Below are 22,979 nucleotides of genomic sequence, written 5' to 3'. Positions count from 1 at the left end.
CATTTATTCGATAAAATATTTCTCCATGTTTGTGTCTACTATACGTACTTAAACTGAAACATATATTATATATTAATATAATATTATACGAGCATAGTACCCGCGCGTTGCGGCGGTGAATAAAGAGAGCAGCGGCGGAGGGTTATAGAAAGTCGATGAGAATGTGTAATTATTAAAAAGAATGGGGAAATGAGGGTATATAAGAGTTTTATATTTAAGTAAGGGTATTTTGGAAAGAAAAAAAATGCTGAATTTTAAGAAATCTAATACTCTTTATAAGGGAATATAGATATAGATATTACAACTTATAATAAAAACTCTGAAAGTTTACCACCATAATAAAACACTAAATTAAAGAATCAACTATCTTAAAATTTTATGAAAATACAAATTCAAAATTTTGCCAAACTCAGTCTCTTAAAAGATATAGAATATCATTTTCTGGATTTCTCTTATCTTCATAAGTTAAAATAATAACAAAGTCAAATGCATCTATATGAAAAGTCGATCAAGGATATTTACTTCCAGAAATTCTTTTTTTCCATACGTATGAAGATGTAGTAAAATATTATGTAAAGCGACAATATACAGTCATCAAACCTTTTCTTCTTTTTTTTTTTTTTTTGTAGTCGAACCAATATGACCAACTATCTATATATATGAATTGTTTACCTATAATGATTTATATGATCTGTCGTTGAAAACCTATTTAAAAAGGCTGTATAATGATATATTGATATGATAAGAAGTTAGAATTAAATAAATAACGGTGGTTTAAGACTTAAGACCAAAGCTACGAAACTGACTTACAATATTGTGTAAATGTCTTAACACAAAGTAGTTTCGTTACATAATGAAAATAAATTTGCTCGTAATTGTATTCGATAGTGCTCTTTCAAGCAGATGACTATATTCGCAGATATCTCATGCCAATAACTTTCGGAGGTGAAATACCCAAAATAGCTTCAATTACGACGAGGTCATGGTTTTAAATCCAACCTGTAACAAAATATTTGGCCTCCAACCATAATTTTTCTCACCTATGGTGGGTTTACTTAAGTGAAGAATAAAATTAGGTGTCCCAACGATTAGTCAGTTAACCGAATTTGCCGTTAAAAAGAAAAGGAATGTAATCGATAGGTTTTGGTCTCTTGGGAAATTGGGAATTTACCATAGTTAGGCCGCTCCTTATAGGAACCCGCTTCTAACCCACGTCTAACACTATTCATTAGTTTCTCTCTCTTCTAGACACACCAAAACACACCCTTCCTTATAACCCTTTACTTCTAACTCACGTCTAACACTCTTTCTCCTCTAAACGTGCATCCAAATCTGGAAGCAACCGCCTACTATGGTCTTCATGGTGGGTGGCGTCGGACGCGAGGCAGACGTAGAGGAGAAGTGCTATAAGGACCGGCCTTAGTTAGCTTTTCATCTTCACTATCGCTTTTTTCAAATAATAGTGACTAGTGAATTATCGCATTATCAGGTCAAATATATTTTCACTGACTAAACCAATAACTGATTATAACATAAACATATTGAAACAATATCTTAAACGTTAAAAGAAACATCATTATTTTTCTTTTTTTCTTTTTTGAACTGCAATAGTCATATCATCTTCATACTCAATGAAAACATGACATTCACATCTTTTTACAATGATATTGAATATGTAACACTCGTATTTTTCTGTTATAAAATATTTTAAAATGCAAAACTTATGTTCCTGAAAATACTCTTAAATTCATAAGATAATGACATGAATTTCACTAAATCTATTTCAAAATCTTCTCCTTAGATTTACCGCATGTCATTATTAGAATAATTATTTGGCTATTCTTTCAAATCGATTTATCGTTTCCCTCTTTATTTATTTTTAATAACTTTTATACAAAAACATTGAAAAAACAAAAGTTAAAAAAAGGTTACCGCTATACGCTAATATAAATTACATAGAAATATATAATAACATAGATAATAAGTTATATTTAAAAGATAGCTGATTTAAATATAAAGTAGCATTCTAATGTATGTAATTATATATTAGTACAGTTTTCCCAAGCGTATCTTTTGATGGTTCGATTTTACTTCAACCGTCTATCAAAATTTCTGAAGTAATTCTATTCTACCAATATACAGGTAATATACACTGGACAATTCTCATTTATCATCATTTTTGTCAAGAAAACTCAACACAAAACCACTAACGATGCGCCTAGCTACAGGATTAGGAATACTACGACATAACCTACCATCAATATATGCAACAATACCTGCAAAAACAAACCTTCCAACACCCCACTTCAATACAGATGCCTTACTCTGCTGTTTTGGGGTGGATACCTGGACAATAGCTTGTTCATCACCAGCGTTAAACTTACCCTCCCATTTGATTTTGGATGTCAGCTCACTAGCCTGCTTTCTCAGCCATCCGATTGCAAAATTTACAAAGAGGTGCTCACACAAAGTCAAAATTGTTGGACCAATTCTCCATTCCTGCAAGAAAAAAGCATTGGTTTTCAAATTGGTTTTCTATATACCCAATTGATTTAAACTTTCTCTATGTTTTTAACTATTGGCACATCGGTTTGAGTTGCAAGTTTTGTCCCTAAGAGAGATCTAGAGATAAAAGAATTATGCAATGAAACCGAGAAACAATATTACTGAGTAAAAACCAAACGAAAATAGAGTTTATGTACACTTGCATTGTCCCCTCTAAGATGGTGCAATGGATGAGAGGATGAAGTCTCTCCTTTCAACAATGTCTTGCTGATGAGGAAGCCCTTCACATGGTCCATAATTTCATCTATAAGTACGCTGTTCGGTGGCAGGTTCTTCAGGACAACCTACACATATTTAACACAAAGAGATGTTGATTATCATGATTGTATACAGACATGTAAAGGTACTGGCACTAATAAGAATTGATGGTCTGAAAATCTGGAAAACAGATTCACTTAAAAAAGTAAAATAGGAAGATAGCACCAAAACAAGTGACACTTGCATGATTATACCTGGTCATCAATCACTCTCACTCTAAGATATTCGTGTTTATACATTGTATCCAACATAGCTTGTAAATATCCTTCGATATATAACTGTCAGATTCCAAGCAAATGATTGGGTTAGGAAAAAGCCTGGAAGACATACACTGGTTAAAGATGGTACTACATGTAAATCATATACAATCATGGCAATGAAAGCAAATACCCAAATATATTTATATATTCTCATCAATATCAGGATTACTATAAGATATAATACTACGTGCAAAGCATATACAATCATGACAATGAAAGCAAATAGCAAATACATTTAGATCACCTCATCAATGCCGGGATTACGATCAAGCTTAATTTTTCGATCTGGACCACCTTCAGTAAAAGCACTCCCAAGTACAGACGGTTCCATTGCCAATTTCAGTATTCCTTGTTGAAAACCATTAAACTGGGAATAAACATAAAAACAAATCCTGAAGGTTTTATTTTTAACCACATACATATATTTCAAATGTAAAGAAATCTACCATTCCATTAAAACCGCTAGTTTCTGCTCCCTTCAGCACCGAGTCTGAAACCTCGGTGACAGCAGCAAAAAGTATATTGGATCCAGCCGTTTTAAGCTGCAATATCATCAGGCTACAGAGTTCATGTCACTTGAAAGAGATTCAAACAGAAAATGTATTAAAAGAAAGCACTTACAGTTTTCCCTAAATCACCTAAATAACGCTTGGTCCCAGAGAATCCTTTACCATCAATGCATTTACTGAGAAGCTTGAACGTACCTGCAAGCATTACGCAAGGATTACAGTGTTGAAACTCTTGCAAAGTAGAACTTTCAAACACTTGTATAACAGAAAATGGGTAAAACATATCGTCAGGGTCAAATCGGTGAAGTAGGTTGATCTGATTCTATTTTATCTTCCACCGGCTGTCCTTGTACATGTGATTCTTATATTCATAAAATTTTGACAGGGTTCTACCCTTTATCCCCTAAAAAAATAATTTTCCACCGGTCAAACAAGTAGAACTTTAAAGGACTTGTATAAAAGACAATGGTAAAATAGATCAACAGAGTCAAACAGTTGACGTTCACCGGAATTACTCTCAGATGCTTAAGACCACCTTAATCAGGTTATCAGGAAGATATATTCTGATTTGTAAATTATGAGACAGCATGTTAATGGGTGAGTCCGACCCGGCCTGTTTATGACCACACCTACCTTGACCCCATTATATGCAGAGAAACTGTGAGCTCAGGAAACATGCAGTTGTAAGCAAGCTGAACTAATATACTCTAAAAGTTAAATCAACAAATAAAGATAATTAGATCTGAGAGATTTTGAAAGGTTCTGAATCTTTGATGAACACCTTTAAATGTCCATCTAATAGTAACAAGGGTAATAGAAGTGGCAGAAGTACAGAGAGGAAGAGAGATACCTAAGGTGAGCCCAGGAAGCTTGACCAAGCCACTTGAAGGATCAAAAAAAACATCGAGAGATGAAGAAGCCAGGTCATCAAAAATTGAGGCAAAAGCTGGGGGAAGCAATGGGCTTCCTTTTGCTATGTAGATTGCTCGCATTACATACCTACAGAAACAAATGAAAGTAAAGATGAGATAACATCTGAAAGAACAAATCACTTTTGAGATTAGATGTCTAGATGATGACCTTCACCGGCTTACCATGAATAATGTTGTGCACACTTGATAGAAAGTTCACGTATAGTAATCAAAGCATGAGTAACAAGGACACCATTCAGCTCGACCGTCTTGTTTTTTATTTCAGGAATCTAATAAGTTATACACTAATTAGCAAATTAAGATAAAGATCGCAGGATAGTCTGAATATTCCATCACTCGCCTTTATGACACTGTGCAGCAAGGACCTGAGTGTCTCCTGTGTTGAATTATAACTGTAATATGAATCTCCAGGTAGAAAGCTTGCTATGATCTGCAAGAAACGTATGAAATGCTGTTGATATTTGTTAAAGATAATCCAAAGGATGGCAGGCATATAAAGATTAGCACTAAACCTTGACTGGGTGTATCTCAAAATGATCAAAGTAATACTGCTGACTGGGAGCATTTGGGTCACTGAGTGATCTTCTGTAGAAAGGGACGATCCTCATTAGGGTTTCCTCATCCAGATTCAAGTCAACTGGCTAAAATATAGAAAAGTCAGATATATTATGTATAACAAACTTGGAAGTTTTGGGCCAAAATTGTTTCAAGTAAACCCTACACATTCCAAACGATACAAACGCTCATCCAATTTGATCTGTTACCCAAGCTGCCGGACTAGCAAATTTTTCCACCACAAATGAAAACCATAGCAAAAATAAAGCATACTGTATTGAAGGAACCTAGGTTTCTGTTTTACCTGAAGAACAATGGATGAGTATTTTATTTGTCGGATATTGGAAGTAGACGGGAGCAGAATGAGCACTACACGGAGCATGCTGTCGTGTGTATCCGTGAATCCTGTTTGATGCCTACGGAGCATTGCAGCAAAAGGAGCACCTACCCACTTCTGATCTACACTTATAGACTGCAATTAAGTTATCTTTCAGCATCTTATAGCACATCAAAGATGAAGATATACGAATAAAAGAAGTAAAATGCGTTTGAGCAGCCAATGATGTTGGTGCCCATCGGTAAGGCCTTTGACCTTGGGAGGATCCACCTGGGTTTGAGTCCCACTTCCCACATTTATGAGGGTGGATTAATAGGGGGTTTTTCAAGAGTAATGGGTTCCATCCCAGGCATTTGTGTATTGTAGGAGTAGGAGAATAATGTCATTAAAAAAATAAAATAAAATAATCAAGCAAACTTCTCTATGAAAAGGTTACCTGAACCCTAATCTGATTAAGTATTTGCTGATCAGTAAACATGGAATCGAGACTGATATTACTAAGCCGCATAACAATGATTGGTGTGTAGACAAATGATTGATCCGGGTCTTCTTCCTTCAGTGGTCGATTTATATGCAAATCATTAAGAGTCTCCATCAAAATAAAACTATGGTGGTCAACTTTTATTCTTTGAAATGGAAAGGTGAATTATCAAAATGCAACATTATGCGTGTACCAAGATTAAACTTGTTTAATGCAATATGATCAGTCGAACTAAGAGACTGACCTGCTTGGTACGTTCACAGAAGTTGATTGCAAACCTGGAGACCCTAAATGTAACTTTAGCGCCAGGATAGAATCCTCTATCCAGTTTGCGGCTATCATTACGTTCACAAATTCTAAGAACTCTAGTGAGGCCATCTGCATAAACTTCATAACCCAAATTCACCATATCCATATCATTTAAGTGACCAAGACTTGTTCCCGCCTTTTTATTTAGGGAGGAATTAAACCCCAATGCTCTATGTTGTCCCACTTTATAGAAGGATTTCCATGCTCGCACCTTGTCCAAGTTCACTTCACGTAGCAGATGCAAATCTACAAAAGTAAAAGACAAAAAGGCTTATATTTAACAATATCTAGGTCATAGTAACTATGAGTTCATTGAAACTGATGAGTAGCAGAAACCAGTGGGGCACAAACAAGTCAAACATTGAAAAAGTCCATGCTACATATCAAATCAATTCACACTAATAATCACTTTTTGACCAGGTGAAATTTATTCCTATGTTTGAGTCCATTACACTCCAACTTTTATCTATAAAACATAAGTAAACCAGGGTTGTTAAAATGAGAAAAAAGTAATAACCACTTATTTGGATGACCAGCTTATGAGTACGAGATAAATCGTCCCAGACATAATTAACTTGCTTTGAAGATCCCAAAGTCTCGATTTCGGTCGAACCCTGAGAAATTTACATTCATGAATGAATATGAGTTGCCTCTTGACGAAAAAGAGCAGAAAAACATACGAAATGCATGCATGTTCTACAGCTTCCATGTGTGTTGGATTTTATAGTATAGAATAATACCCACCTTCTGGTAGTAAGTTATAGATGCATCACGCAAACAATTCTCAATCCTGTAAGGCAAATTCATGTTGGGTGGTCTGTGGAAGCGTAAAACAAGAGAAGAATTCTCTTCTGAAACAATAACAGCAGCAAACTCTTGTCCATTTCCTTCTCTTGCAATTTCTTGGTCATTTTCATTTACAGATCTACGAAATTTTAGAAAAAATCTACCCATTGAAGCAACACATACAGGACCCGACCAACCCAATCCAGCATCAGTTAGTCGAAACTGAATAAACAGCATCGCATCATCTTCAGCATTTCTATGCTTTCTAATGAAGTTCTCAAAAATGCCGGTTTCCCTCTTCTTGATCATTCTGTTGCAAAGTCGTAATGCTTTTCTCTGTTTACTGCCGACAGTAGACATGCCCTCCATGTCATTCTTGTCATGTCGTTGTTACAAAATGAAATGTTAGCATATTCTTAATAAACATACAGGAAAGAGAAACCCAGAAAAGCGCATTGTAAAATGCTGACAATAAGAGCTAACCTCCAAGTTACACTGACGGAGAGTGATCACTTCATCTGATTCATTCAGCACTACATATCTTGGACTCAACGATACTACTTGTGATGGAACTACTTTCCCAGAAGATGAATGTAATGAAACACCCAACTTTGTAATATACTTAAGTCCTGCTTCTTCCACTTCTAGATTAATCTCTGTAAGGCCCGATATTGCATCCAAGTCCAATAACGCCTTTTCAGTTGCTTTGTCATCCAACAATTTCAGGGACACCTTGTTTGTTCTAATGAAATAAATGAATGAAATTGTTTAATACACAATTCTGCATGATGAGACAAAGGAGTTGATAAGGATGGATTATAACTACCTAAAAAACCATGATATAGCTGACTTAGGAGGAAGTAAAGCTCCAAGTCGAGAATATCCTTGAGAATCGAGTTCTTCGGCTTCATCTCTGTATATGAGTTTGTCTTGACTTCTGAGTGACTTAAATGTGCGAAGAATGAATACTATAAAAGATGTTCTACCTGGATAGAGGATTATGGTTTGATGCAAGACAATATAAACCAAAATCATTGTTGTTCCTCAGTGTGTATGGTGTAAATATAGCAGCCTGCAGATTTATACATGAATCAGCTATCAAAATGAAGAATTAAACTGGAAATTATAATAGAAATAGGAATATACCTCCAATATGCCCATACGCGCGCAAGACAACCTTAAAGAACCAAAATATCTTCCATCACCGAAGTTCAACTCCATGTCCAAGTTTTGATTATCTTTTTTCTTCTTCAGTAACTTTATAGCCCAATCACCACAATTTACGGGGTTACAGCTTAATCCAAACTCAGTCAAAGTAACAGTAAAGAACATTGCCTCAGGATTGGCATACAAATTAACACTTGACCCACGAGGAATGGTTGCCTGCTTGCTCGTGTTCCCGGGATCCTGAGGAAAATAGCGATCTGCAAAAAGCTGAGTTAGAATATAAAAGTCAACTGTAGTAAGATATAATAATGGACATTTTTTACCTTTATCACTCAAAACAACGTGTATCTCAGACTCTAATAGATTACATATTTGTACAGTCGGAAGAATAAATATTTCTTTTTGCTCAAGTAGTGCAACATTTGAAGCCCTTCTTTCTGATTGTGAAATAGGTACATCTCTTTTGGTGCTCTGAATTAAGAAGTGCAAATTATCAACTTGCCCGTCTTCTGATTTTGAATCAGTACGAGCTGTGCTGAAGGATGATTTTGCTGATTCAACAGGAAAAGCCTTCCGTACATGGTAACTTATTTTATCAAATAATCCGGAGAGCCGAGCAGCCTTTCCACCTTTAAGTTCGTCAGACCATCCCATTGAGTCGCCAGAAATTTTAGGTCTGAAGGAGAAATTGAAATTACCTGCCAAAGATTAGAGCATGAAGTTTGACATTTCTAAGAGCTCACAGAATGTAGAATGGTAAATTTGCTTGAAAATTTGTTTAACATTAACATATAGATGAGAGAAATGCAGGCTCACTACATACCGACACTTAAAGATATCAACGCCTTCTTTGATCCACCAGAAGCTTTAATGGCATTAAAAGCTGCCGTGGAATCATCAATTGTATCCCCTGCCTTAACCACTACAGAAGCATGCTGATTTTCTTGTTGCTCCGGGCGTTGAAATCGGAGCTCAATAAGGAAATCCGTTTTATTATGTACTCTTAACAACGGAGAGACGACAATGGACAATCCATCCTACAAGAGTATTAGAAACATTGATGAGAAAAGTAGTCTTCAAACCAGCACGAGTAGCAACTATAGGTTGAGTATGCACCTCGGATTTCCATGAAATTTCTACTATAATGAGTGGCCCGGGGAATGTCTTGGAATCTGTTCAAAAATATCAGAGACAAAAGTTAAAGTTTCAAGCTAATCGCTCATTGGTAGGCCCAGAGAAAATTCTAAGACTGACTCATTAACATGATAAGGATGACCACAAAAAAGCAAATCCTACCATTTTTAGAAACTATACGTGTTCTCCAAGCAAATGTTCCAGCTTTAAATAGTGAAAATTTAATCGGAAGGGTCAAAAAATCTCCTCGATCGGCAAGTTGAATCGATACAAATGATGCTTCTGGTGGTTGATCTAAAGCCAAGTTCCTGGTAAACACAGAATAGTCATAGTAACACATAACTTACATATAATGTGAATAGAATAATACTGTTCTCAAACTGAACATGTTTTTTTAAACTAAGCCTTTTTATCAAAACTGGTTCGGGAAGGTTTATATAATTATTTTTATACAGAACTAATAAAGATTATATTGTGATGAATTTAATATAGTATATGTTAGAGCTTGTGACTTAAGCATTTTGTCCACCATATACAAGTCCCTTTTTATTATCAATACCTTAAAAACACAGTTGTTGACTGTTTTCTGGGTATTGTAGCACACTGTTTATCCAAAAACTGGCAAAACACAGATAAGTCTGTTTGGTTCTCAACCTGCCAAATGGAAAACGCCATAGCTGCATGTCAAGCTATAAGTAAAAGATGGTACAATTATATATGTATGTGGGTACTTATGCTAATAGATAAATACGTGCATAATTATAAATTACCAAGTCCTACTATGATTGCATGGCTATAATTTTAAGCATATCGAGAACTTGAAGATTATGTGAGCAGTAAATACCTTGCAGCAGTTCGCTAAGATCACAGAGCTTTGAACTGCATAAGGACCAGCCAAATTCAGATTTCCAATCACAAACAGAAGTATGTCCAGTGCGAGCTCGATTATGGTTACACGAAACTGTTCACCCAAAATATGATACCTCAGCTTGCCATCCGCAAAAACTAATCAAAGCAGAGTATTAATGTATGCCTACCTCTTGAACTCTAGCATAGAAGTGGACAGGCATTCCATGTGAAGCAGTTCCTAAACCACGGCTTTGAAACCTAGATCTCCAGAAAATACTTACTTCAACTGGATGTAGAAGCGTACTCCTGCATTTAAATGCTAAATAAGAAAATTGTTGGAACACATATTTTCAGGAGGGAAAGATGCACAAACACTCTGTGAACACTTGCCATAAATTTCTCTGGGCATCAAACGAGTATAGATCAACTATAAGTTTGGCCATCACCCTCGTTTTTGCATTCATTATCTGTATGATAAATTCAGGAGCAAGCATAGACATCTGGAGAAGTGGGAACTTTTCCGTTGTATCAGAAAGCTCATGATAGATGGTCCAAGAAATTTTGTCAATCGTGAAATCAATGAAGGACTTCTTTTTATCCGCTTGTAAAGTATCTTGTGCACCATTCCTAGATTCCTTCACTGGGAAGTTATCTATCATTAATGGATCACGAGCCAAAGGAAAATCCTGAAAAACTTTCCACTTGAATGGATTTCCAGGCGTGCTTACAAATTCTAGCACACCTTCAACAAAAGCTATAGGACAATTATTCTTCTTATTCATTAGGTAAAATAAGCTTTTATCTGCATTTTCGTACACGCCTAGCTCACTATCATCTTCAGAACTTGTAGAATTGTAAGGCTGTGACCGCCAAAGTGCTGTCCCACTGTTACCAGGGCTGGAAAGTTCAACAAAGTTCGATCTAGAATTACAGTTCAACTGCAGGGGTTCCCCAGATTCACTCTTGGCGCATAATGAAGTCAAAGTGAACCATAAATATGATGACTTCCATATTCTTTGATAATGATACTTCACCTGGATGAGAAGTTAAAGTAGGCATCAATAAAACAAATGCAGCAGTTGATAGCTACAAGACAAACATATCCATGAAGTTGATCGGATTTAGCATATCCAGACATGTCTAAGATAAAGGTTTATCTAAAACTGAATTAACTAAATATGTTATAAATTTGTTCATGTCATAATTATTCAATACAATCAATGTAATTACTAAAGCAACAAAATGTTCACATGTATGATCTTAACTTTACTTTAAACCTATCTATTAAAGGGAAAAGAAGGTAGATAATACAGATCAAAAGTGAAAATGATGATTATGCTAGTGATGTAGGGAGATGAAAAGAACTTTCACTGCTCTCCACTATCCTTTGGTATATCACAAAAAGAGTAAATTAATGACCCAAGACGCTTCAAAAAAATTCCAAGACCATGTAACTTCATGAGACATTTCATTTGTTCTCAATAAAGCAAGCTTAGTGCCTATTGCAATACAATGATCAGCTGCATGCCACCCCATTAAGTCAAAAACTCAAAGTCAGTATGGATCATTAAGAGTTTAATGACAAGTATGATGAAGAAACAAGGATAACCTTGGATTTAAGGATGACATAGATGGAGAATAAAGTATACTAACAAGAATATTAAGGAGTGTCTGCCAAATGCAGAAGAAAAACCAACTGACTGGATACTATTAAATGTCATGGGTTAATGTACATATTTAATAGTACTTAGAATAGCATTTATTAATTTATTAATCATGGCCCTAGGTCTACCTGTATAGTAGTATATATGTATCATGTCTTTGATAAACCTTGTAGTTATTGTAATTGTAATTGTAATCGTTGTATTATATTGTTGTGTTATTGAAAGGGATTACAAGAGGCTATATTTATAAAGTAGCCTAACCTAATACATGGAAACTTAATATATAGAAACTAACCTATGTCTAATACTCCCCCGCAAGCTAAGCGTGGAGCGATTCTAGCTTGAAAATCAAATAAGAACCATAAAATCTTAAATCTAAAACCAATGTCTTCATCTTCAACTTCTTCTCTTCAAACTCCTTTTCTCCCCCGTTTCCGCCTCTGGCTTGTATTTGTGCCGGAAAAAAAATAAGTAAACCGCTATTGTGAGCGGTGCCGCCTTTGTATGGCGGAAATTTGTTAATAGAAGTGAATAGGACCGCCGTTAGTCTGAACGATCTCTAACCGATGTTGTATAGGACCGCCGTTTGTCGGAACGATCTCTAAACCTTTTTTTAAGTGAATTCTCAAAGAAAAAAGAAAAAAAAATCAAAAATTTGGGTTATGGTGGTGGCCGGCGGTGGCTGACGGCGGCGGAGATTAAAATTGAAAATACGGTTTTGTTCGGAATCTAACAAGGAAAACAACGATGGTGGCGGTGAGACTGAACGCGCCGGAAAAAGGGAATAATTGCCGGATTTTCAAATTTTCCGGTGAGCAGAGAAGGCGCGTGTGACTTTCGGGGGTCGCGAAATTTTTGGTTTTTTCTCGGAATTTGATTTCGAGACTAATGGTAGTGAAAGTGTTGTTGATTCAAAGATTAAAAGGGGTAACTGAAGTCAAACAGATTTAGGGTTTTTTTTCTCTTGGTCGGAATTTGAAGTCAGAATTGTGTCCGGATTGTTGGCTCTAATACCATGATAAACCTTGTAGTTATTGTAATCGTAGTTGTTGTACTATATTGTTGTGTTGTTGAAGGGGGTTACAAGAGGCTATATTTATAGAGTAGCCTAACCTAATACATGGAAACTAATATTATGGAAACATAAAGAAACTAACCTAAGTCTAATAGTCTTTATATGAAAACAAGTTGTGAAGAGTAATAGAAATCACTTCATTTTTTAATTACTATGTGGAATAATCTAATGAAAAAGATAATTCACAGAGACAGGATAAAACTAATAGGTAAAGTGGAGAGAAGGGTATGGACATTCTATTATACAAACGTGGAAGATTAAAGAAATCTATAAGCTTGCTTTTATTTTATTTTCTGAAATATAAGACAAACAATTATCAATGCGGTTTTAGTAAACGGAATTTTAAAATATCAATTTTTGTGGAACACAGGAGCAGAGAATCTCAAGCATGAACTAGTATTGTGAGTCAGAAATTGCTAACCCTGAAAAGAGACAACTCTTGAGCAAGTGAATAATGCATTGCACCAGCCAAATGATACTTTCTTTCTGTACCTTCTATAACAATATACATATGCTGATGGACATCTTGGATTGCAACGAGACTCCCTACATTGTTTGAAGCACAAACCCTTGTAAATAACTACATACTTGACTTCTCGACAATAAAGTTTTCAACTACAAAACCCATGTAAGAAACAATACCATCTTGGACCATCTTCTCCAACTTTCTCTCAGACTCCTCGCCATTATACAAATGCCTTCGCTGCACGTTGGCAGTTGTTTCTTTTGTGGAGACCCCGGAAAGTTCAGCAACTGAAAGCATCATCTGAAGCCATAATAGCATGTCATATAAACATCAACTATAGCTGGCATTGCCAATAGCAATGACCAATAAACATATAGTATGCTCTTTTGTTATAAGAAATGAACAAGGAAAACTCGGAATTGCAAGTGTGTACAGCTATCCAGTATTTACATACCCTTTATTTGTTAGGCATACATCTGCTTACAGTACACATTACATATTAATTTTCAAAGTATATATGATGTATGAATCTTACTTGTAGCTCGCGCAAGGATACTGTCACATCAAAACCTGAAATAGAACCACTACCAACCCAAGGATTTAATGTCAGAGAATTTGAAGAATCCCATCGCACAGGCTCCTCAGCTTCTAGGAAACAACTTAACTTTTTCAAGATGTAGCTTTCAGAGGCTTGATGGGAATCAGAACTGGAGCTGCTTCCATCAGTTGCTACAGAATGAATCTCATCCGTCTGTTCTAATGCTGCTCGCATGTCTTTTGATATTAAATAATAAGATGCATCACTAGACGTGCTAGAAGACATTACAGGAGTCTGAACACCACTATCTTGATGTTTAGTGGATTCTTGAAGAACACGAGAAAGAATGGACAGTTGCGAAAGACCAAACGAAAACTTTTTCCTCATATTGACAACTTTAAGGTCCAATTTCATGTCAGCACCAAACAAAAGTTGTTGAATTCTTCCTGCACAACATCCAAAACTAACATATGTCAAAACATATTTCCGTAAAAATGAGAATAAATATGAAGCCTTACCAGATTCATCTCTAGCAATTAATGCAAGATAAAATTGAGAGAGATCTATGGTAAAATCTTCTGGAATATTCCACACTCCTAACTGAGCCTCAGTCATAGTAATATTTGCGCTACTGGCATCTGGTAGGTTTTCCTGATATGACGGTTGACCACGTAAAAGATGTCTGATGCGACGTATGTATGAATTTCCACATTGAGAAAACATCACAGCTGATACGGTGTCGAGGAAGAAAATGCCTCCCTGTCAAATACTTGTCAGAAAGATCATGATAGATTAACTCTTCCACTCTATCGTAAGTACTAATATGACCCAGCTAAGTAACATAGTTTGAAGTAGACCAAAATCCAGGAGTCATATAGAAGTCGATTGTGAAATAAAGCATGAAAGGTCAACTGGAAAGAAGCAATACCTGACAGCGGCAAAAAATACTAGTTTGACTGCCACCCTCAGCAGAAAGAAATATCTCTAGCTTACTGGACTGATGTTTTCCAACTACTACATCCTTTAAAGGGCATCCTACCATACAAACTTCAGTTGAGGAAATTCTTGCCTGTAAACAAGTATTTGACACTGGAGCTACAGTCGACTGAGCAAGACCGGCGTCCTCACCACCTTTATGAGGTTGAGCAATTGGCTCTTGAGAAATATTTGCCAAAATGGGATCTACCATAGTGTGTGAAATTTTACTTCCAGAACCAGAGTTTTCAGCTACTCTGTTAGACAATGATAACTCACTCGGAAGATGTGTCAAAGATAAATTGAATATGCAATTGGAAACTGACAATTCACATACATCCTGAGATTGTGGCACAAGATAGTTATTCATGACATCATTTTCGTATCTGAAAAGAACAGCTCGTAACCCAAAAAGATCAGCAAGCCCGTCCATTTTCCCTCTTTTCTTTTCGTACAAAAATTTCATATGCATTTGCTGTAAACATATCTGAATACCATTGTCAGGCAAGAAGTGCACAGACAAGTTCTGGTTTGTAAACGATTCTGAGATAGTCATTTGATTCTCCATGGTACTGACCTTCCTTGACTTATGAACTACTATATCCACTAACTGGATTTCAGATGTGCATTTAAGAGTATATAGAATCCTTCGAATGACTAACGATGATCCAGTACTTGTAGTCACCAGCATCTCTTTTTCAGAACCACCAACCAATGTCTCACGACTATTTATGTAGTGAAAACTTTCAGAATTGGAGGAGCCAATTGTGTTGATATCACGAGACAAAGAAAACATCAAACCATTAACCGCCTGTCACAAATATTTAGAAGGTCAACATAGCTCACAGAACCAAATTTTCTACTACCTCTACAGAGAACTATTAGTGAAGCAATCATAATACACAACAAAGATTTAACTCAGCATAGAACATGATAAAGTACGCAATCATTGATCTGAAAAAGGTATATGAGCTTCAGATATTACAAGTTTAACATATCAGGAAAGAAGATCACCTCAGATAAAACAGATAACTCATCAGCAAATATTAGACCAGAGATCCCTGAAGCACTCCCATGCAGGTTTACAGAGAAAGCACGTATACTTTCTCCAAAAGACCAGGTATCATTCCTGTCATACATTTGTAAGTAAAGAAAATAGATATAAAACACAATGACACTTGACCAAAAAAAAACACATTTTAGAAATCACATGCCTAATTTTGGTGAAATTACTATATTGTGTTGTTTGTGACTAATAGCTAGATGTTCCTATCTTGATTCTTGAATCAGATAAGAGTTGATATAAACACGCAACAAGCGCCAGCTTTGTCCCAATTATCTTGAATACCCTATATCTGTGAAAGTTCAGCAACATAGCATGAAAACTGTATCTTGTATGATACTGCTATTGAATCAAGCTATGACCTCATGTGGAGGAATGGCACATAGAATAAATTTGTAAATAGTCCCACTGTCCTGTCTATGTACTTGTGTACACAAGAATTCCTTCTACCATGATAACCCGCACTGCACAAGACAATTTCAAGCTTATATATCCTCTCTCATAACTTGTTTCTAAATTGGATCTTTTCTTACATAACCAACAAGTGATTATCATGGAAAAACCATCACATTCTTGACAATCAAGGTCGCGTGTTCATTCATTACTCGGAAACCACAATGGCTATGTTAACTAAATGGTAATACTTCATATGGATGCCGATCGAAAAAAATGGGTATACTTTTGTGTAAAGTGAATCTTATCTTATTTAGGTGTTTTATCCTGATACAGTCTAATTACAAAGTAGAGATAGGACCAAAAACAAGGCAAGAAAAGGAGTGTTTCCCTATTCCCAAACTAGTTAAATTATAATTACCAGTCACTTCTATTCCCAATAGAGACTATTTCAGTAGAAGGATAAGTTAGAACAAGTTTTGCTTTCATGGGAGCATTTACAAACAGCAAAACCTGCTGATGGGTGATGAAAATTGTATTAAGAGCATCTTCTAAGAAAAAAAAAATACTATAGAAGTTGGTTTCGAAATGGATGTATTATCGAAGTGTTACGATAACAAGTATCAATTACATCTATTTTGTGAGACTATGTGGATATATGCACTGGGACTCTAGGAGGACTTGATAACACTTGAAGCCCAGATCACCTGACCCATCAGAGTGGAGAACATCACATTAATTTGGAAATGGTAATAAACAATTGAATGAGAAGTGCATGTGTAGTTGTAAAGACTGTCTGCTTATTCAAGATACCTAAAAGAAGTCCAGAACTTTGAGACAATAACTTGGGAGCAACTAAACTAACTAGCATAAGAAAGTTCATAATTATCCCATATGAAGAACCCAAAGTCTAAGACTGAAAATTTTATATATAAACAAGGGTGATATGCACCATACCTTACGGTTGAAATTTGAATCCTTATTGGCTTTAATGTGATAATCTGAGACCGTTGGAGTTTAGGCGAGTCATCAAGGTAAGCGTTCATACCATGAATTATCAACGAGGCATCAAGCATTATTTGCTCTTGACACTGGTAGCGTTCATCCGACTTAGCCAGGTCAGCTATTTCAAGTTCCTTTACTAATGTGGAATTAGCTGCTAGATTCGGTGATATAATGAGTTCAATGTTTTTACAATTAAAAGATAGGTGAATATCATCTACTTCTTCATGCAAATTTATAGCCCTACTTTGAAAACTGTCCTTTCTCAGTGATACATGGATTTGAGGACCGACAATGTATACTCCAAACTGAATAACCCTTTCTGGTAATACTCTATGTATTGTCTTTTCCATTTCATCAATAAAGGAATGATAATCCCAAACTCTCATTGGTGACCCCTCAGATGGCGTTGCAGGAGATATGAGTGCTTTAGTCCTCTGATAACTCGCAGGCGAACTGAAAGCATCTTGTATTTGCCGAAGAAGTAGAGTTAACGATAATGTTGATGAATACCCCAAAAAGACGTTCAACTCGCCTAATACCAAACAACAGTTGGAAAAGAAATAACTCAAACTACTGCGGTCCTGATCTGTCAACATATGCTTAATTTCACAGAGAATGAAAGGTTTTTTTAAGTGCTCATCGGTGGTTTTTTCAAATTCTGCACAAGACAGATTCCAATTTGACCACGTTTGATTTATGAGGCTTTCTAGGATTGGGAGAGTGACCATTTCAGTATAAACAGCGGGTTTACTCGATAAGATAGTTTTTGAATCTAAAACTTCAGACTTCTTACGCCCTTTTATGGAATATTTATGCTTATTTGTGCTAGCTCCTGCCACAGATGAAGAAATAACCTCAAAGCTCCCACAGGAGAAAGTCAAATGATGCTCACAGATATTTTCATTGTAAAGAAGGATAATTGTATCAAATACTATAGAGAAAGAAATTAGATCCAAGTGTGAAACTCTCCTGCCCAAAACAATCTTTTTACCGATGGAAGGTATCGCATTATCAGGGGAAATGGTGATAGAAACTTTCCCTAAATTTAGACTATAACAATGATTCAGGCAGGAATCTTCTGGAAGAGCTCCGGTCCTATCCTTGTTAGGATCGGCAGCAAAAGAACTTCTCAATAGCAGCCAGAAAATTATCGTATTTAATATCATACAGAAGAAACTCCATAGAAGAAAAAGTAAATGGCAAGTCTGTTGGAAGTACTCCAAGTACTTGGTGACCGGAAGCTCCTTTTCACTCGAGACAACATTTTTTACTGTTCTGCTTCTGACTACCCGGCGTGCCAGTGCGATACCAGGAGCTGGTAATTCTTTCTCAATTTCAGAAATTATGTCCCATTGGCATCTAAAGGATTTCGACCACGTCGCATCTTCAGACATCTTTACAGTGGATTGTTTTATCATAGCCCCCATAGGATATCCAACTAATGAAAACAATTTCTCCAAAGCACTTACATAGTGCAACCATAGGCAAACAACATTAGCTAATTTCCGGATTGACCATCTACGTGTTGACTTAATTCTAGTTGCAGTTTCTTTCCAGAGTTGCCTACCATTTCTTATAGGCGATGATTTCCTTGATAATTCTCTCATAATCACTGATATCGTGAAGACATCCGCTGGAGAAAACAAAAACACCAACTCCTCAACAGAACCCTGAAGTTGAATCAACTGAAGATCATTCAACTTTAAGGAACAGATGATATCACTAGAATAACACACTAGACTAACACGATCATGACTCTTCAATCTTATGTTTGAACCTACGATTTCGAGGTCAAAATAGCTCTCTTTCTGATATGCAAGAAGTGAATTCATGTAACCTCTTAAGAAACTAGGAGGTCTGACTATTCGAGAGTCTACGTTAAGCTCCTTAGTCTCCCAAAAGAATTCAAAGGAGTCACCTGAGATGGAAGAGTGCAGATGCAGATTGATATCACACATTTGTAAGGAGCAATAATTCAGGATAAGCTTTGGGAGAGAAGTTGTCTGGCTTTTTGATGGAGCAATATCCGCAAGCTTTTCCATGATATCATGCAAAGCACTACCCTGTGATCCGTCAGAAAGTCTTAAAAAAGAGAAATATGTTCTGGGCATAATAGAGCTTTCATCAACAATTGATAAATTAATATTATAGACAACCAAATAGTAGTTTTTGATAGACAACTAAGTATGCATTTGCTCCTCCCCAGATATAACATTTTCGATACATCGAAGAATTAACGTTTCCTAAATCCTAATCCAGGTTTTGTCCACGTCCACTTTCGTCTAGTAACTGACTACTTTATCTATAAATTAATATAACCTAGCAATAACTAAGATATCACCAATTGACAGGTAGTCCAACATCCCGTAACTAATCTCTTATTGTTAACCTACTTCATCACATTCAATACATAAAATTAATCAATTTCAAACTTCACCAATCACTTTTTACATCTATTTACAATTGTTAAGATGTACCATTGCTTATATAATAACACGGAGACAGACGGGCATACAACATACACATATACATATAAATATACATACCTCAGGGTCAATTTCACATAAAACCCTCTTCTTCTCCTCCAACAACACCTCTGACAATTCCCGGACCTTTCCCTTCCTTTCCACTCCCCTTACACAAGCAACATTGCCAAATTAACAAATAAAAACAAAATAAAAATGCAAGTGCAAGTGCATCAATAATGTATCCAACTTATCATATCTTGTCATAGGGGTGGCAATGGTGACATGTTCCTGTTGACACGTTTCAGATTGGTAAGTTCATATGTATCAACCCCAACCCAAACCCAACCCCGTTTACTAGCTAACCGTATCAAAAAATTGAACCCAACACGAACTTTTAATAAACAGATTACTCGTGCCGACCTGTACACAACTTATATATGACAAATAAGTACATCATCACATATAACAAGTTCAGATTCTTAAAATTTTTAAATTTCCACTACATTTAGAGATAACCATACCAGCAAATAGACACATAAATTTTGAAAAAATAAAACAATTTAAAAAATACTTAAAAGTAAAAATTTTGTATTTTCTTTAAACGGAAAATGTTAGTTGTCCCTCCATCCCAATTTAAACGTCCTATATTGACTTTTGAAGTCTTTCTTTCACAACTTTGACTATAAATTGTTTCGTGTTTGTTATACAATAATTGATGTAAAATATATGGATAGATTGAGTTTTAGATGTATTTTTTATTGATATAACTTTTATTAGGTACATTATACAAACAAAAATACTTACGGTCAAAGTTACAAAAACAATACTCAGCAAGTCAAATTTGGACATATAAATTGGGACAATTAAATCATTTATATATATACAAACATATATATACATATACATATATATGTATAACAAACCTAGGGGAAATGGTGACGTGGAAACCCTGGACATGCCAAATGAAAGCAGGAGCAGACCAGTAATCAATTCTAAGGGTTAACTCATCGATTCGAAATTCCGTAAAGTAGAAGCTACTAGAATCATCTAAAACCGCATTATTAAGTTTTAAAGTATCAAAACGGAGGTTTTTCGCAATTACGTGAGACCGAAGAAACCCTAACTTAAGTTCCAATTCCAGTTCCTGTAACAGCCATGGCTGTAATGCAGATGTTAATTTGCTTTTAATTAAGTTAGTTATGAACATTATTGTTATTATTATTATTTAATTAAGTTTGTTATAAACATGATTTGGAGGATTATTTAGTGTGTGTGTGTGTGTGTGTGTGTGTGTGTGTGTGTGTGTGTGTGTGATCAGAGGTTTTATGATGAGGTTGTGATGTTTGGATGTGAGGAGTTTGATTTTCGCGGGGGGGATTGGAATGGAATTGAAGTCGGCGGAAAGTAATGTATTTGGATTTTGGGATAATAGATAAATTTTATCTTCAAAAAGAATATCTATGTTATAAATAAAATTAAATTTAATTGAAAAAATAAAAAAAGAGTTTTACACACACAATTAAAAGTTTTATGGAAATAAACAACATTTAATTATCTACAACAATACCTGCGTTATCTACAATAAAATAAAGTTTGAACATTTGATGTAGATGATTAATTTATATTGTAACAATATCAATGTTCAAAGTTTTGACCTCTCCAATCTCTTCTTTTCCTAATAAAACAAGGTTCCTCAACTAAAATTCGTTTAAAAAAATGTTGTGTAGTAACCTCTCACTTGAGGATCTTGGCAATTGCTCAACTTTAAGACGAGCCCTCAATTTTTAAAAATTATAAACCATTTATTAGTATAAAAAAAACGTTTATCATAAAATCATTATTTTAGAAATTTAAGAATACTAAAAATAAAATTAAATATAATTTTATAAAAGAGACGATATCCTCATTTATATTTATACTATATTATAAAGCAAATTCACTTTTCAACTTTCAACATTCAATTTCAACAATATATTTATACTATATTATAAAACAAATTAACTTTTCAACTTTCAACATTCAATTTCAACAATATACACATATTAAAGGGTTCGATCATCATGCCCAGCAAGGCTGGAGGGCCTTTTCTACCTATGGTAGAACATGGAAGCAACCTCTCTACCTTTGGTAAGGGTAACGCTGTCTACATCTCAACCTCCCCCATACACCGTCAAAGACAGTATTGGGACCAAAACCCGTGGAAGACGGCATTGGGAGTTACTTACTTACTTTTACACATATTAATGCATGATGTACCATACATCGATCCATACAACTTTCTTTCTTCTCCTTAAATCATTTTATTCCTCTAATTCTTTCAAAATGTTTTATCTCAAAAACCGTACATCAATAAATTATAAAAATTATATGGGTGTTCTTAAAACTTCATGCTCTTTCATTAGAAATGTCATTCGATATACTTTCGACGAATTTTTAAATCCGATGGTGGAACCCGTACGACTAAGGCATTTGGCTATGACACTCTATAACATATAACCTTCTATGACCTATCACCCTCATCATTTTACCGCCACAACGCACGGGTACTTGCTCTCGTTATCTTATAAAGCATTTTGTCCTTTTTAAAATCTCAAAAGCTGATTTGAACTACCTAAATTACCTCCCTTATTTATTCACTAATTTAAACATCTCTATCTAATATACCCATGATACCCTTAAATCCCAACCTACTCATTTTTTTCTCTACTCAAATCTCAACCATTCATATTTTTTTCTCTTTCCTCAATAAATCTTTTTATTCCTCTAATTCATTTAAAATCTTTTATCTCAAAAACCGTATATCTATAAATTATAAAATCTGTGTGGTGGTTCTTAAAATTCCATGCTCTTTCATTAGAGATATCATTCGATATACTTTTGACGATTTTTTTTTCTTTCACTATATAACTTATCACCTCCTATGACCTATCACCCCCACCATCTCACCGTCGCAACGCGCGGACACTTTCTCTTATATTATATAAACCACAACTCTACAATATAAATTAGTAAATGTATAATAATAATAATAATAATAATAATAATAATAATAATAATAATAATAAATATTCACACCTTTAGCCTCAATAAATGGTGTAGCTGTAAAAACTAAGGAAAGAAGTTTTCAAAATATAAGTCGTAAAAGTCATACTTGCGGGTGGATTTAATTTATCTCATCAATTATTACCCT

At 35.2% G+C, this 22,979-nt stretch overlaps 1 protein-coding gene across 3 annotated transcripts; it reads right to left on the bottom strand.

Annotated features, from left to right (window-relative positions):
- Positions 1-2,006: 2,006 nt before the first annotated feature.
- Positions 2,007-21,023, bottom strand: LOC122609764. Of its 3 annotated transcripts, none has more exons than XM_043782706.1 (36): positions 20,713-21,023; positions 19,868-19,955; positions 17,274-19,384; positions 15,875-15,989; positions 14,814-15,671; positions 14,404-14,644; positions 13,883-14,331; positions 13,524-13,647; positions 13,303-13,427; positions 10,533-11,176; positions 10,331-10,448; positions 10,138-10,254; positions 9,853-9,947; positions 9,456-9,601; positions 9,276-9,331; positions 8,983-9,196; positions 8,483-8,857; positions 8,139-8,416; positions 7,979-8,064; positions 7,819-7,905; positions 7,476-7,734; positions 6,951-7,367; positions 6,724-6,820; positions 6,142-6,452; positions 5,853-5,969; positions 5,384-5,551; positions 5,037-5,165; positions 4,865-4,954; positions 4,687-4,793; positions 4,443-4,591; positions 3,705-3,787; positions 3,530-3,625; positions 3,328-3,450; positions 3,018-3,101; positions 2,703-2,849; positions 2,007-2,499 (listed from the first exon to the last, which is right to left on the bottom strand). In XM_043782706.1, the coding sequence occupies exons 1-36, from the start codon at positions 20,994-20,996 to the stop codon at positions 2,164-2,166; spliced, it is 9,324 nt and encodes a 3,107-aa protein (XP_043638641.1). In that variant the 5' UTR covers positions 20,997-21,023; the 3' UTR covers positions 2,007-2,163. The 3 variants fall into 3 exon arrangements, with proteins under 3 accessions (XP_043638641.1, XP_043638642.1, XP_043638643.1); XM_043782707.1 differs by having other exon boundaries at positions 2,709-2,849; XM_043782708.1 differs by lacking the exons at positions 2,007-2,499; positions 2,703-2,849; positions 3,018-3,101; ... (4 more) ...; positions 4,687-4,793; positions 4,865-4,954 and having other exon boundaries at positions 5,068-5,161.
- Between the last annotated feature and the right edge of the window lie 1,956 nt (positions 21,024-22,979).

This window comes from Erigeron canadensis, chromosome 8 (genome assembly GCF_010389155.1).
Source record: "Erigeron canadensis isolate Cc75 chromosome 8, C_canadensis_v1, whole genome shotgun sequence".
NCBI lineage: Eukaryota > Viridiplantae > Streptophyta > Magnoliopsida > Asterales > Asteraceae > Erigeron > Erigeron canadensis.
This window is presented reverse-complemented; position numbering and strand designations above follow the sequence as displayed.